The sequence below is a fragment of the Camellia sinensis genome, chromosome 4 (assembly GCF_055761805.1).
Source record: "Camellia sinensis isolate YWXY chromosome 4, ASM5576180v1, whole genome shotgun sequence".
Lineage (NCBI taxonomy): Eukaryota > Viridiplantae > Streptophyta > Magnoliopsida > Ericales > Theaceae > Camellia > Camellia sinensis.
Genome location: NC_138964.1, coordinates 173705555 through 173721526, shown reverse-complemented (window position 1 = coordinate 173721526; position 15972 = coordinate 173705555). Strand labels below are relative to the sequence as shown.

The window sequence follows — 15972 nt, the reverse complement described above, 5'->3', positions numbered from 1 at the left end:
ATATACATGTATATTTTAATTTTTTACCAAAATAAAACATAAATATATAATATTTTTTTGTAAATTAAAAACAATAAACTGTAAACATAATTATTTTAACACTTTTGCACTATGTATGCATCGCAAGTCCAGTCAACCGGAATTGCACCGTCAGGTTCTACTTTTTGCTTACACATGTGACATGTCCAATCTTGAGTTCTTCCACGTCAGCACAACTTCGTCAAGTCGCCGCTTCTCAACTCCCTTCAACTGTCACGGTTGAGAGGTAACCATGTACACATCAGTTCGCACCTCAACCGTCCGATCTTAAGAACAAGCAAACAATGCAACAGATAAGAAGCATGAGCATTATCAGATGACAGTTATTATCCCCAACCCAGAAAACAAGTTTAAGCGTAACTCTCGCCTCGTAGGGGTATTTACGTAAAATGGCATCACTCCAAGTTCTAAAATCGAGCGGGTAAATGTAGTTGAATTAACAAACATTTGAACTCTGCAACAAACTTCTAGCCTCCAATTCCTTATAATAACCTCAACAGAGCAACCCAAAACCTCTCTCTTTCTCTGTGTGTGTGTGTGTGTGTATGAGAAGGTTTCAAGAAGTTGAGTCTTGGTGAAGAAGAATTACAAGCTTCAACCATGTCGATCAGAGTCTTTGAGTCCTGCAAGAAGAGGAGACGAACCCCAAAACTCTATGGACTCCACACATTCGCCAATCCCGGTTGCCCAATCTCACCCTCCGGTCCCTTTCGCGACAATGTCAGAGGGTTTCTTCGAGAATGCGCAGAGCCCGAAGGCTACAATGTGGAAGGTATGCCTGTCTGGTGCACATTCCTTGTTCAGGAAAGCAGGGGATTTCTAGTTCCTTTGTACACCATTGAAGAGAGTGTCAAGCATTCTCTGAGTCCCTTCTGCGATCACTGCCGCAGCAATGGTGAGATTCAAACTAGAATTCGATTCCATGTTCATTGTTTCTTTGATTTCAAAATTGGGTTTTTTTTTTTCCTTCAGTATTTGATTCGTCAATTTAGGGTTTCTTGGGTTTAACTTTTTTGTTGTAGGTTGGAGTCATCATTTTGTGTCGAAACGAAAGTATCATTTGATAATTCCAGTGGATGATGAGTGGAATAAGCCCTTGGATGATGGTGTTTTTGACCAGCAAACCCATCTCTTGCATGGGTTGATTCACTGTAATGGGTTTGGTCATCTGCTCTGCATCAATGGCATCGAAGCAGGGTCTAAGTACCTCTGTGGTAGAGAAATCATGGATCTCTGGGATCGTATTTGTACAAATCTTCGTGCCCGGTAACGAAATTTTCTGAATGAATTAAGTTTTTATTATGTTTAAGAACGATAAATGATCTGAATTGTTCTGGGTTATTGATGTTTTGAAGGAAAATAACAGTGGTGGATGTGTCAAAGAAGCGGTTGATGGATCTTCGGTTGCTTCACGGGGTAGCTTATGGACACCCTTGGTTCGGTCGATGGGGTTATAGGTTCTGCCATGGAAGCTTTGGAGTTACAGAGCACAGGTACGAAAGGGCAGTTGAAATTCTCAGCTCAATGGAACTCGATAAGACCATCCAAGATTTCAACACAACGAACAGATACAGAGATCTCAAGCACATCATTCGTTATTACAGAGATTTGAGTGAAACCCAATTGATCACAATCAGAGATCTTCTAAGATTCATGCTTACTCTCAAGTCCCGAGTTTCATTTCAGAGAAATTCAGCCATTACTGCTGCACCATTAATGTCTTCTTCGAAACCTTTAACCAGAACAAGTCATCAAAACAAGCTTGTGGTGAAGGAAAGGCCTATGAAGTACAGAAAATTTTCTACTGTAGCTGCCAATTTAGACAGCCGATGGCCAGTGAGAAGATTGGAATATGCAGCAAATGTGGTTGTCGATGCATTGAAAGAAAAGAGAGCAACAAACAAGTCTGGCAATGCTGGGATGACCAGGCAAGAAGCACGCGATGCAGCTCGCCTGCACATTGGGGACACGGGTTTGATTGATTACGTACTGAAATCGATGAACAATGTCATCGTAGGAGGCCTGGCTGTTCGTCGTGCTGTGAACCCATCAACTCGGGTGATAGAGTATACAATCCAGGAGCCTGAGAGTGGTGCTCACGGAAATTATCAAGAACCAGAGCCAGAAATAGTCCCCAAGCCACTCTCTACAACAGCTATAGTGCCCGGGGTTGATGTTTACAGTGATGTGGCTTACCTGTATAACAATGTACTATTGGGCTTTCCAGGTTCGGTAGTGATTGGATTGGCTGTTCAGACAATTCTGGACAGCAAGCAGTTTGTGAAAGAGTGGCCATTCAAGGACGAAGAGGACGAATTACTGAGATTCGTTTGTCAGGTAATTCCAAGTTTGAGTGATTTGGAGTCTGACCCGACAAAGGAAATCCCTCCTGGCGAATACATTGTACTTCCACTGTATGCTACAATTGGAGACCTGAAAGCAGAAGTGCAAAGTGCAATGAGGGACACTTACTGTGGTACTGAACAATTAGTGGTAACAGAAATTGAAGGAATGGAGGGAATAGAGGATGTGGAGGTTCTGTTTGGTGCGGTTGAGTCGGGTTCTCAACTTTGGATAAGAGGGATTGGGATGGATTTGGATATGGAGCTGAGGTATGAAGGAGGGGATGACAAGTGGACTGTGAAATGCAAGTGTGGGGCCCAGGATGATGACGGGGAGAGGATGGTGGCGTGTGACATATGCGAAATATGGCAGCACACGCGGTGCAGCGGCATTGAGGATGCTGAGGCTGTGCCACCACTGTTTGTGTGTGCTGGTTGCTGTGCTTCTCTAATGCCATCCAGAGCCCAGCCTGCTTGCTTTGAGTTTGAGGATTTTGGGGCTTCAACTCCAGTGGCTGAGCTTGGGATGGAGACCCTGTACTGAGTGAATGAGGACTAACATTTACTGCTATGGATGTTGATGACTGACCATGGGCTGGTTACACATTTCCATAGTTGATTTTTTTTTTTTTGTTGTATACTGTTCTTGTAATTGTAGTTAACAGTGATATTCAATTGTAAGAAATATGATCAATTCTTTGACATCTAAACAAGAAATTCAATAAAAAAAGAAAATTCTTTCAGTCACACATGATGATGAGTGTGAGGCCTTTTCCATTTTCCCCCTTTTTTTTTTTTCCATCTTTTTTCCCTCCTTTCTATATATGCATCGATTAGGATATTGCCAAATGATTTTGTGGATTACTAAAATGAAATCACATGTCACCTTTTTTTTTTTTAAGTTGATGTGAAAATGAAAGAATTTGAAGAATAATTTGCCAATTTTTTTGAAGAATAATTTGACAATTTTTGTTTCTGCTTTTTATTGTAAACAGGAAAAATGTGAGCTAGGTATATCAGTACGTTGCACCATAACGTTTGCCAACTTGTCACAGTAACATTCACAGTGGAAAATTTTAGAAATATTTAAATTTAAAATTTGTGTGTGTGTGTGTGTGTTTTTTTTTTATAATTCAAAAATACTGTCCTTAATTTTCTCATGTTTCCATCACATGAAGCCTTCTTCACAAATTAAATTACAATTGCTCTATAACATCACCAATTCTCTTTTCTACAAGGTTTTATTTTATTTTTTATTGATAGTAATATTTTGATGAACATCTTTAAACAGATTATTATTTACTTTTTTAATAAAGAAGTAGGTAACTATTGAGAGCCCATTGTTGAAATTTGAATGTTGATGATGGTGTTTGTGAGGGGGAAGGAGATTAGTGTTGGAGGTTGGGTTTTGGACATGAAGGGTACAGGCCATCCGTGTGGGATAATGGTGCTAGGTGGCTCTGGGGTGGTGGTGGGCTAGCTACCATAGTTGTTGAGAGAAAAGAAGAAAGGTGAGGTGGCCTGGTTTCATTTTTGACAGAGATGTTAAAAAGGACAATAATGTTAGGGATCATGAACAATATATCATGAAATCCATCATTAAAATTTTCATCCCTTGATTAGTGTGTGGTGTTTTATTGTGTGGGTAATCTAAAGGTAGAGAATATTTCATGATTATTTTCATGATATTTTTTTCATAATCCCTAACATTACTCTAAAAATGAAATTTAGTGAAAGGGGGCACAAAAATTAATGACTACATTGATATATTTGTTACCTACTATGTCAAATTCAATGTAGTTAAAAAAAATACAATAATAGAATATAATTTTTGTAAATTAGAAAAATATAATTGAGTTGAAATCAAATATTTCATTAAATTTGACATTTGAAAATAAATTTTATTTTTTTTCATATACTTCTTGTTTTTAAGTTGAGTTATTATTAAAATAATTTTGATATGAATGTGAAATGACATGAAATAATACCCATGCCCTATTATAGGATGACTATACATTTTTTATTAAGATTTGCTTAATGAGACCATAAATCTTAATGAGACCATAGAAATAATGGTTGACAATATTTAAAATGATACTCCCTCTGTCTCAAAATTTTAATCCCTTATTTCATTTTTTATTGTCTCAAAATATTGGTCCCTCTTAAAAAATCACGTACAAAAATAATATAAATTTTTTATTTTGTCATTTTTTTAAATTCATAAATAATATAAAAAGTACAATTATGACATTGATATTCCCTAAAAAATGTACTATAATTTTCAAAAATCAACTTTTTAAAAAATATAATAATTGTGCTATTAAAAAAAAGTTGAATTCTTTAAAAGGGACCATTATTTTAGGACAGAGTAAGTAGAATTTTTTTTTTATATTAATAATGTGTAAGGATTTTTACTTTTTAACGAGTACACTAGCATTTATTGACAAAATAAAAAGAACAATGTTAGTACCTCAAAAAAATTATTAAATTTTTTACAAAATACATATCCCTATGTAAGAATTGTATAAAAATTTTGACAATTTTTTAAAGATGATCTCTAATATTTTTGAAAAAAAAAGAAGCTCAAAATCATTAAAAAAAGTTAATAAGAATTTCACTTCAAAAAGTAATGCGAGATATATTTGAAAGAAATCATGACTACATGTTGTTTTGTTGCGGTAAATTTTATGGGTTATTTACATTGCGATTGGCAAAATCCTTTCAACTAAACTTAGCATTTAAATATACCCACCCCAAGGTGGCCTAGTGGTAAAGGTGTACACGTGACTGTCTGGATAAGGCGCACGGTAACAGATTCATTTTTTTTTAGGATTAAACTTAGGATTTAAGCAGGAGCTGCGGCAGTGAATTGCTGTGATTACTCTTTCAAGAATTAGTCGGACGGGTCAAAAACCAACACCCGGATACCTTGGTCATCAAAAAAAAAAAAAAAAAAAAAAAAAAGCTATATAAATACTTTTTTAAAAATAGAGAGTATAAAAAAAAATGAATAAGTGATATCACTAAAAAAAATAATAATAATAATAATGAGTATAGGTTACCAAACAAAGAGAAGATTTATATAGAAAATGTTTATCAAAATTCACATGCCTTATCGTCCTTGGAGAAAAGAGCCGGAATGTTGGGGATCAGAGATATACAGTTCAATCGTTACCGGTTGGGGGTCGAGTTGTTGTTTGCTTCACTATCATCCTCTGCTCTTCAGGTCTCTCTCTCTTTCTCTCTCTCTCTCTATATATATATGTTATTAAAATTGACTAATTTTAAGCAACAGTACACAATCCACATGAAAAATAAAAAGAATAAAAAAAATTATTTGGCTTTTCCATCAATAAGGTAGATGCCATGTCCATGAATAAGGTAGATGGCATGTATTTATAATAGATTCATGATACCATTTAGGAAATGATATAAATAAAGAAATAATACTGAATCACATAATTACAGATTATATACTAGAAATAAAAAGTTTCTATATACTTTAATTTCTATATTCAACACTCCCTTCAAGCTGGTGTGAAGATATTCAACAATCGCAGCTTGCCAATGGATGACTGGAAGAAACTGAAAAAAACTCAACGGTTACTCCAAATAAATGCTACTGAACAAATCTGGTAGTCCATTAAATAAAAAAAGCTAAAAAAGTGTTTAATACATCAGCATTACACCTTAGAAAGGAGAAAAAACAGGGACTGAACTATTCTAGAAGAGCTGCCGCAGCATCTATGGCCAGGAAACACCCTGGTTGGCAGCCAACAAGACCCTGGTCGGTATCAGAGGCCGGAGCTAATGCCGGGAGATAGTTTATGGTCGTGCGGCCGGACTGTTGTAAAAACTGGTTAGAACTAATGTCGGGATAGTTTACGGGATCATGTCGGGCCGTTGTAGGAACTAACTGGAATCAATGCCAGAACAGTTTAAGGGGTCATGTCAGACCGTTGTAGAGACTAACCGGAATCAATGTTGAGACAGTTTCAAGGGGTCATGTCGGACCGATGTAGAGAACTAGATGTTGTACCACCAAGCGTGGCACACATATAACTTATGACGTGGTGCTAAATGATGATGACAACAGATGATTGAGTGCGCTAAGAGGCGGCTTTTTAAAAAGTGTTCCAAGGGGGCGGCTTTGGTGGTGCGCTAGAGGGGCTGGCTTTAGTTGTGCGTCAGAGGGGGTGACTTAGGTAGTTCACATGGTATGTCACCATACTCACCATGATATAGGTATAATACCCCCCTCAAACTCAAATATGTTTGAAAATAGAAACCTATTTGAGGTTGAAATAGAGGGAAAGACAAAGTGGAACAAAAATACACAAAAAAAAATAGATTGCGAGTAAAAAAAAAATATGATAGAGTTATTTGGGGTATGAATAAATTAGTGGATAGAGGAAGAGATCACGACAAAGTGGTATTGAAAAAAAATATGACAATGGAATGGGTTGAGGTCCGGCAGGCAGCCAAGGTAAGGCTGCCACCCGTCGGTGAAGCAAAATTACTAGGTATTTAACCTAGCTTTGATACCAAAAAGAATTATTTGGCTTTTTCATGAATGTGGTAGAGGCCATGTATTTATAATAGATTCATGATACAATTTAGGAAACGATATAAATAAGGAAACAATACTAAAGCAGTGATTGACACAATCACAGATTACATACATAATACTTAAAAAAAAAGATTCTATGTACTCTAATTTCTATATTCAACCAAATAAATAAAGAGAACGCAGAATGAGAATCAAAATTACCTTCAATTGGATTCGTCGATTTTGATAAGTAAAAAAGTACAACTTTGTTGTTTATAACTTTAAGAATACATTCCATAATTTCACTATTCATAACTTTCACCATAAAAATCATAATTTTCTTACCATATCACCTATTTAAGGTTGCAGAACAACCCCCAAATGAGTCTTCCAAACGTTATGTCTTTAAGCAATTAGTACTGCTATATGTACCAATTAGTATATTAATGTTGTGTTTGGTTAAGGGATTTGAAAAGAAAAAGAGAAAAAGTATGTGAAATTAGGTGAGATATAGGTATATTTTATTCATATTTCATCTACCTTTTCCGTTTCCCTTCCCACAATATCTTACTATTTTAACCAATAAAAATAATCAACGGGGGTAGCTTGATTGGCTGGAACTCCTACACCTCATTAAGAGGTTAGTGGTTTGAATTTCTCCACTTGTGTATGCATCTTAATCCCTACATATTTATTGGAGCTTTCTCTCCCTGAGATGAATGACTCAATGTTGACCTTTAAAAAAAACTGAAAAGATTGCTGGACATAAAAATAGATTCTAAGCAACAATTGTTTAATAATTGTATGCTTACCATTACGTATTGTTTTGGACTAATCAATATGATTTGAAATTCTTTTCACTGAGTTAGGACAGGAAATCAAATTGAGATATTTCATATACATTAAGAATTAAATTGTAAGAGTTCGTTGAGGTGTCTACACAGGCTTGCAGGGCCGTACCGGATACGCTGTATATGTACTGGGTACGTCGTGTATGGTTGGGTATGGGTACGCGGTGGGTGCGCCGTATATGGTTGGGTACGCATTAGTTTTAGCATGTGAGGAAGCGAATTGGTTGAGAGATTTGTTAGGAAAAAAAAATGAGACATTAAAGAAAGAGAAATGATATACCAACAAAAATTTTATATAAAAAATTCTAGGGTAATTATACTGGTCTCTAATAAGGTTTGAAAAAAAATACAGTAAGTCTCATAATTTTGACAAATTACAATGGATTGCCTTAAGATTTTAATTCACATAACACTTACTGTTTACATGTATCAGGAAGGGGAGCTTCTATTTGCACTTAAAAAATTAGGTTGGATATCTAAATTAGTGTCCTAGACATCTCTACTTTACTTCTCTCTCATTATTCAATATTTGGATTTCAATAAATAATTAGCCACGAGGACAGTTTATTGATTCCTTGTGATCTCTAGCTTTAAGAATAGTGAAGGAGAAAGTAGGAATTGTGGCTTAATGTGTTAACTATCTAGTGTTGAGTTCTTGTATCTAAAGTGGTGTGCGGAGTGTGTTTTTGTGGGGTTTTTGAACAATTAGGTTGTACTTGAGTTGAGTTTCTGATAGAAAATTGTTACAAATGCCAATGGAAGCTGCACAACCTTAAGTTTTAAAGGGGAAAAGAAGAACCTCATTTTGGGTTATTCTATTTTTATTGGTTCTAATGTACAGAAGATAATGGTATTAGGGTTCAATTCTGGTTGATCAGTCGTTTTAACAATTGACCCTTGTTGTGGTTTTTCTCGAGTTGTTATGGTCCATATTTTCAATCATATGATGAAAAAATTTATAGATATTGAGTAAGTAATACCGATTTGTTTACAAAGCATGTCACATGAAATTGTTTAATCTGAAGTAAGAACAGGCATTTTTTTACTTTTTAACCAAATAATATTCTTCTAAGGTTAATGCAATTATGCAATAAAATGGTTTGAAATATAGTTGTCACAATAATGTGGGACCATAATTAGGTATGATACAATCTCCCTCTAAGATGATGACTTAGGCAAAACATATGCTTGTAAACTCGAAGTCGCGAATGAAGAAGGCGGTGGCTCTCCAAAATAGTAAAGTCCATCATGCTCATAACCCCTGCCAAAAATCCTCTTCGAACTTAGGTCTTATTATGAGCAACAAGTAGGTAAGAAAATAGCAACACAGTTAAGAGACGGCTAGATGACTAACAAATAATAAATTACAAGCAAACTTTAGAATATGAATAATAGAAGTTGGAGTGATAGTAGGAGATAAAAACACATCATCCTTATGACTAACAAGGGAAGTAGACCCATCATAAGCCAGACACACAGATTGGGTAACATTATGAACCAGAGAAGAAAATACTAATAACTCATTAGTCAGATGATCATTAGCTCTAGAATCTAGAACCCAAGTGGGGGTAGACTGAACATGAAAGGCAGTAGGAGGAGTACCTATGGCCAAAGTAGCAGTGGAGGTAGATGGCCCGAATGATTCATCTTCTTTGCCAGAGGTCCTTGCTCCTTTTTCTCCTCCGTCCCTGATGATTTGCCTATTGCCTTGCGCTGAGGTAAACACACTTGTACTCAACATCCTATTCAACGTTGTCTCTTATTCTCGAGTTTCTCCTTGCTTACATTTTGTTCGGAGCTAGTCTTCTATTTCCATTCCAACTTCTTGTCAGCATGCCTTGTCTATGTCTGGATGGAAACTTGCTATGGATGAGGAAATGTGTGCCCTTCATAATAATCAAATTTGGGAGCTTATGCCTTTTCCTTTTGGGAGGCCTATTGTTGGTTGTCATTGGATCTACACCGTTAAGTATCTTGTTGATGATTCTATTGAGTGCCTTAAGGGTCATCTAGTTGCTAAAGGGTACAAACAAACTTATGGAGTTGATTACTTGGAGACCTTTTCCCTTGTGGCATGTCTTAATTCTGTTCGGATACTCCTCTCTGTTGTTGTTATTAGCTCTTGTCCTTTTTATCAGCTTGATATAAAAAATGCTTTTCTTCATAAGGATTTACATGAGTAGGTCTATATGGATCAACCCCCAAGTTTTGTTGTTCTAGGGAGTGAGCATTTTGTCTGTCGGTTGTGGAAGGCCTTATATGGTATGAAACAATCTTCTCGTGCTTGATTTGATCATTTTAGTGCTGTTGTGCTTGCCTATGGGTTTTAGCGTTCTATTTATGATCACTCCCAACTTTGCTCAACACTCTTCTATTGGGACTACTATTTTGATTGTTTGTGGATGAAATTATCATCTCTAGTAGTGACTCTATTTCGATTGCTGATTTAAAGCACTATTTAAGTCAGTAGTTTTAGACTAAGGACTTCAGTAATCTTCGTTATTTTCCTAGCATTGAGATTGCTCGCTCTTTCCAAGGTCTTTGTCTTTCAGAAAGGATGATCCTCTCTCTGAGACTGGGTTCTTGGGGCCTGACTGGTTGATACCCCTATGGATTCTTCTGTTAACCTTGATGGTGAGCATGGGGACTCTTTTTCTGATGTTGGTCGTTATCTTTTGGTTGGGACGTTGATTTATCTTACTGTCATTCATCCTGATATCACTTATGTTGTTAGTGTGATTAATCAGTTTATGCATGCCCCTTGACGTTCTTACTTTGACGTTGTATGCCCTATTTTATGTTGTTTGAAGGGCGCCCCAGGCTGTGGTTTGCTTTGTCGCCCTTCCGCTTCCTTAATTGTCACCACCGGGTTTAGTGATGCTGATTGGGCTGGCAGTTGTACTAATCGTCGCTCTACTTCTGGTTATTGCACCTTTGTTGGTGATAATCTTGTTACTTGGTGAAGCAAGGAGCAGAATGTGGTGGCTCGTTTTAGTGTCGAGGCTGAATACCAAGCTATGGCTCATATGGCTTCTAAGATGTGAGTTCGCTTCTTTCTCCAAGGTTTTGGTATTCATGTTCCCACTCTTATGCACATGTGCTGTGATAATCAAGCTGCTATTTTCATTGCCAACAATCATGTGTTCAATGAACGTACAAAACATATCAAGGTTGATTGTCACTTTATTTGCGATATGCTATTGTCGAAAAAATTGTTGATTCCTTATGTTCGCTCTAACGACTAGTTGGGTGACATCCTCACCAAACCTTTACCTCGTCCAGATATCACTTATGTTGTTAGTCTGATTAGTCAGTTTATGCATGCCCCTCGACGTTCTCACTTTGACGTTGTATGTCGTATTTTACGCTATTTGAAGGGTGCCCCAGGCTGTGGTTTGCTTTGTCGCCCTTCCGCTTCCTTAATTGTCACCGGGTTTAGTGATGCTGATTGGGCTGGCAGTTGGACTAATTGTTACTCTACTTGTGGCTATTATACCTTTGTTGGTGATAATCTTGTTACTTGGTGAGGTAAGAAGCAGAATGTGGTGGCTCATTCTAGTGTCGAGGCTGAATACCGAGCTATGGCTCATATGGCTTCTAAGATGTGGGTTCGCTTCCTTCTCCAAGGTTTTGGTGTTCATGTTCCCACTCCTATGCACATGCGCTGTGATAATCAAGCTGCTATTTTCATTGCCAACAATCATGTGTTCCATGAACGCACGAAACATATCAAGGTTGATTGTCACTTTATTTGCGATATGCTATTGCTGAAAAAATTGTTGATTCCTTATGTTCGCTCTAACGACCAATTGGGTGACATTCTCACCAAACCTTTACCTCGTCCAGCTTTTCAGCAATTATTTGCCAAGTTGGGCATGTTCAATCTCTATGCTCCATCTTGAGGGGGTGTATTAGAATTGTTATGTTATTTTTTATCGAGGGTATCCTTGTCATGGTGACATTGGTGTTTTAATATAAGTATGTCCTTGGTGGGGGTTTTGTATTATGACCCAATAACCTATTTACCATATTCTCTCTTCTCCTCTACTTTTCTCTTTCCTCTCTAGTCCTGACTCTAATTTCTTGAACTTTGCATTTTAACTCCAACAATGATCATTCCCATTTGCCTTTTTGTCTAAAGAAAAAATTTGAGAACAAAAAAAATATCTTATATTTTTAAGAAAATCTAAGAAACTTGAAAAGAGAATAGGAGAGCTAGAGGGGTGACCATAAAGCAAGCATATTAAGTCACTTATTCTATTACCATAAAATACTTTTTACCCATAATACTACAAGAAGTTTGCATTTTTTTTAATGTTATTTTCTTATAATGGAAAACCCCCTTCCCCAACTAGGCCTTTAAACCTTTTATGTTATGAGCTTCTAATATTCATAGAGAACTCTTTTTGAATTTATTTAGAAGAAAAAGTGGAACTATATCATTATGTTCAATTATTTAATTATTAAGAATGTATTAGCATTCTTAGAGGTTTTAGTTTTTTATTTCCAAACTTTGTCATACATTTGCAAATTCTTTTGTTATTTCCCTTATGGTTTTGAGATATTTCCAAAATGTTATTGTTTCCAAGTAATTGGAACAACAGACCACAATAAAATTTTGATCCTTGTCTATGGGTTTCTTTAATAATCTTCCTCAAGTAAGTACCCCAGATTCTTAATTTTATGTCGATGCATGTGTGTGTTTGCATCATGGTTCTTTCATGAAGTAGATTCACTTTTGATTTCTTCGTATATGTTTAGGTAGGAGCAACTTCCAATTTTGTGTCATGTGAAACACGATAAAATCCATAGTCAAAGAGGCAATTACCTTAAATTGTTATGAATTATTGCTTATACTTATCTATATAGTCTATCGTTTTAGTTAATTATCTAATATAACCCCTTTTAGATCCTATAGTAATTAACAATTAGTGTTAAAATTTAGTTTGATATTGAAAGCCTTTAAATTTTTCTATATCTTTCATTTCTATGGAAATGGTTCTTCTGTCTACTAAATTAATGTCTTCAGGCATAGTTGGATAAGTTAGTAGCTTTCTTTGTTTTAATCACTCAACATGCCATTGCATGTTGGTCAGGTGGCATCTTTGTTGTATTCAAGTTGACAAGGTGATGGCCATCAATGGCATGTTGCTAACATGGATGCCATAATTTGTTTCAGTACACCATTTTTTTCGTTTGGATATCAACTTCTGAAAAAAAATCAAATTTTCGAATATTGACTTTTGAACAAAACCTAATTGTTTGGATATGAAATATTGAATAGGGTTTTTGTTTGGAAGTTGATATTCAAAATATTGATTTTTCTACGGAAGTCGATATCCGAATGAAAAATTGGTGTACCGAGACAAATTGTGCTATGCTTATAAAATTACCCCATTGATAGCCATAGCCACCTGTTTGACATGCTCTTGCACGTCACTTGTGTGGTACTTGTAGTGATGCTTACACAAAGTTGAATATTTAAACCTATTTTGATTTAGATTTTGTATAGGCTTAAATATTTAAACCTATACAAAATCTGTCTTATTAAAACCACGGGCTTCTTTTGAAGATAGGATTTTAAAAGGGTCTTCATCCTAGGTATCTATGCTATATTGGTCACCGTGTGGTAGCATTTCCCAACCCCTCAACGAATTAAGATCTCGATGGTTCACATTTCATCTTAAGTAAGAAGTCTTGTGATAGAGTCCTCTTTTGGGTGTTTTCTCACCAAACGCACGCTAGACCCAAACAAACGACTCTTTCATTTCATAACATTGATGCCCCTTGCAATTGTATCAAAAATTCCAAAAAATAGATGTTGAATCTTCTTCACTATCCTAAATCAAATGTTCAAAGATTGTTCTTCATTTGGAGAGGAAAGCAGGCCATGAATTTTTTGGGAATAAAATAAGGTCTTCTTTTTCGCTCAATTTTTCTTTTTACATTTTTTTGTATACAAACATAGATTTGTGATGTTAGATTGTTGAAACATGCTTCTCATAGATCTACATCGAATTACCTTAGATCGATGTATAAACTTGCATTTTTCTACTTTCTTTTAATTTTTTTTAGATAAAAAAAGTTCCTAATTTTGAAGCATCTTTATAGATCCATGATGTGTTTAACCAATTCAAAAGTTTTGAAATTAGTCCATGTTTAACAATCTATGATGTTAGATTGTTATACTTCTCATAGATCTAGATTAAATTACCTTAGATCTATGTATAGACATGCATTTTATATTTTATATTTTAGATAAAAAGTTCCAAAATTCCAGACATCTTTATAGATCTATGACGTATGTAAAACCAATTTAATTATAAATTGGAAGGAAGTCTATGTTAGGATATGCAAGTTTTACAAAGTTCTGCATTTGGAGAGGACAGCAGACAATGAATTTTAGGGAATAAAATAAGGTTTTATTTTTCCGTGAATTTTTCTTTTTACATTTTTTGTGTACAAACATAGGTTTGTGATGTTAGATTATTGAAACATGCTTGCTTCTCATAGATCTATATCGAATCACCTTAGTTCGATGTATAAACTTGCATTTTTCTATTTTCTTTTAATTTTTTTTAGATAAAAAAGAAGTTCTTAATTTTCAAGATCTTTATAGATCGATGATGTATTTAACCAATTCAAAAATTTGGAAATAAGTCCATGTTTAACAATCTATGATGTTAGATTGTTATGCTTCTCATAGATCTAGATTAAATTACCTTAGATCTATGTATAGACATGCATTTTTTTAAAATTTTATATTTTAGATAAAAAGTTTCAAAATTCTAGACATCTTTATAGATCTATGACGTATGTAAAACCAATTTAATTATAAATTGGAAGTGAGTCTATGTTAGGTTATGGAAATTTTACAAGGTTATGCATTTGGAGAGGAAAGCAGGCCGTGTATTTTTGGGAATAAAATAAGGTTTTCTTTTGTTAAAATTGATGTATTATTTATTGTTATTTTGATATATTACAATGATTCCTATATATAGAAGAGAGGATGTGGGAAGAGAATAGGTGAGTGTGTAGTAGGTGAGGAGTAGGTGGAGAGTAGGTGAAGTAGGTGAGTGTGTAGTAGGTTGATGTATTATTTATTGTTATTTTGATATATTACAATGATTCCTATATATAGAAGAGAGGATGTGGGAAGATAATAGGTGAGTGTGTAGTAGGTGAGGAGTAGGTGGAGAGTAGGTGAAGTAGGTGAGTGTGTAGTAGGTGGTAGTGGTAGGTGTGTAGTAGGTGAATTTTAACAGCCCCCCGCAAACTCAAGGGGATAGGAACTAACCAACTTGAGTTTGGAGAGAGTAACAAAACAAGAAAATACATAAAAATAAAAGAGGATAGGAGACACTGTATGGTCGTGTCAGACCATTGGTGAAGACACTGGATGGTGGTGTCATAACGTTGTAGAGGACACTGTATGGCGGTGTCAGACCGATGTAGAAGACAGTTTATGGGGTCATGTCGGACCGTTGTAGCAGACAATGTTGTGACAGTTGTTGTGACAGTTTACAGAGTCTTGCTGGACCCTTGTAGAAACTAACCGGAATCAATGTCGGGACAGTTTACAGAGTCTTGTCGGACCCATGAATGAGCTAACCGGAATCAATGTCGGGACAGTTTACAGAGTCTTGTCGGACCCCTAAAAAGTCGCACCCTCAAAAGGTGTTGTGACAGTTGTTGTGACAGTTTACGGAGTCTTGCTGGACCCTTGGAGAAACTAACCGGAATCAATGTCGGGACAGTTTACAGAGTCTTGTCGGACCCCTAAAAAGTCGCACCCTCAAAAGGTGTGCCCAATCTTTCAAAAGGCGTGCCATCAAAAGGCGTGTCCAATCCATAAAAAGGCGTGCCATCAAAAGACGTGCCATCAAAAGGTGCGCCCAAGTTGTCGGCGAGCACCGAGCGGCGCATGATGCGCGTGTCTGCCTCTTCGTCAGGGTCTTTATAAACTGAGGCGGAGGCTGTGCTTGAGGCAGAAGCGAGGACAAAAAAACCTTGTGAAAAAACTTCTGAAAAACTCTTCATTTTCTGAGAGAGATATTCGTTTTCTGAGAGATTGTCTCTAAGAGCTGCAAATCTTGAAACACTCTGTAACACTTGGTTGCCCAGAAAATGGCCTCTTCGTCCCGTAGTCTGCTCACTCTCTTTCCAGACCTCAACGAGTCAACAAGAGAGA

The 15972-nt window shown here is 36.1% G+C and overlaps 1 protein-coding gene and 1 long non-coding RNA gene across 2 annotated transcripts; one reads left to right on the top strand and one right to left on the bottom strand.

Annotated features, from left to right (window-relative positions):
- The first annotated feature begins 624 nt into the window (after positions 1-624).
- Positions 625-2925, top strand: MMD1 (RING/FYVE/PHD zinc finger superfamily protein). Its single transcript, XM_028237150.2, has 3 exons — positions 625-934; positions 1062-1305; positions 1395-2925. Exons 1-3 carry the CDS (start codon positions 640-642, stop codon positions 2923-2925), a joined length of 2070 nt encoding a protein of 689 aa, XP_028092951.2. The 5' UTR covers positions 625-639.
- Positions 2926-15053: 12128 nt separating this feature from the next.
- LOC145789687 (uncharacterized) lies at positions 15054-15640 on the bottom strand. The gene is made up of 2 exons (XR_014327905.1): positions 15575-15640; positions 15054-15450 (listed from the first exon to the last, which is right to left on the bottom strand). It is a non-coding gene; the product is annotated as an uncharacterized LOC145789687 (long non-coding RNA).
- Between the last annotated feature and the right edge of the window lie 332 nt (positions 15641-15972).

Coding starts and splice junctions, on each gene's coding strand:
- MMD1 (XM_028237150.2), top strand. CDS start 640: ATGTCGATCAGAGTCTTTGAGTCCTGCAAGAAGAGGAGACGAACCCCA. Junction 935..1,061: donor CGATCACTGCCGCAGCAATG/GTGAGATTCAAA, acceptor TTTTTGTTGTAG/GTTGGAGTCATCATTTTGTG. Junction 1,306..1,394: donor TGTACAAATCTTCGTGCCCG/GTAACGAAATTT, acceptor GATGTTTTGAAG/GAAAATAACAGTGGTGGATG.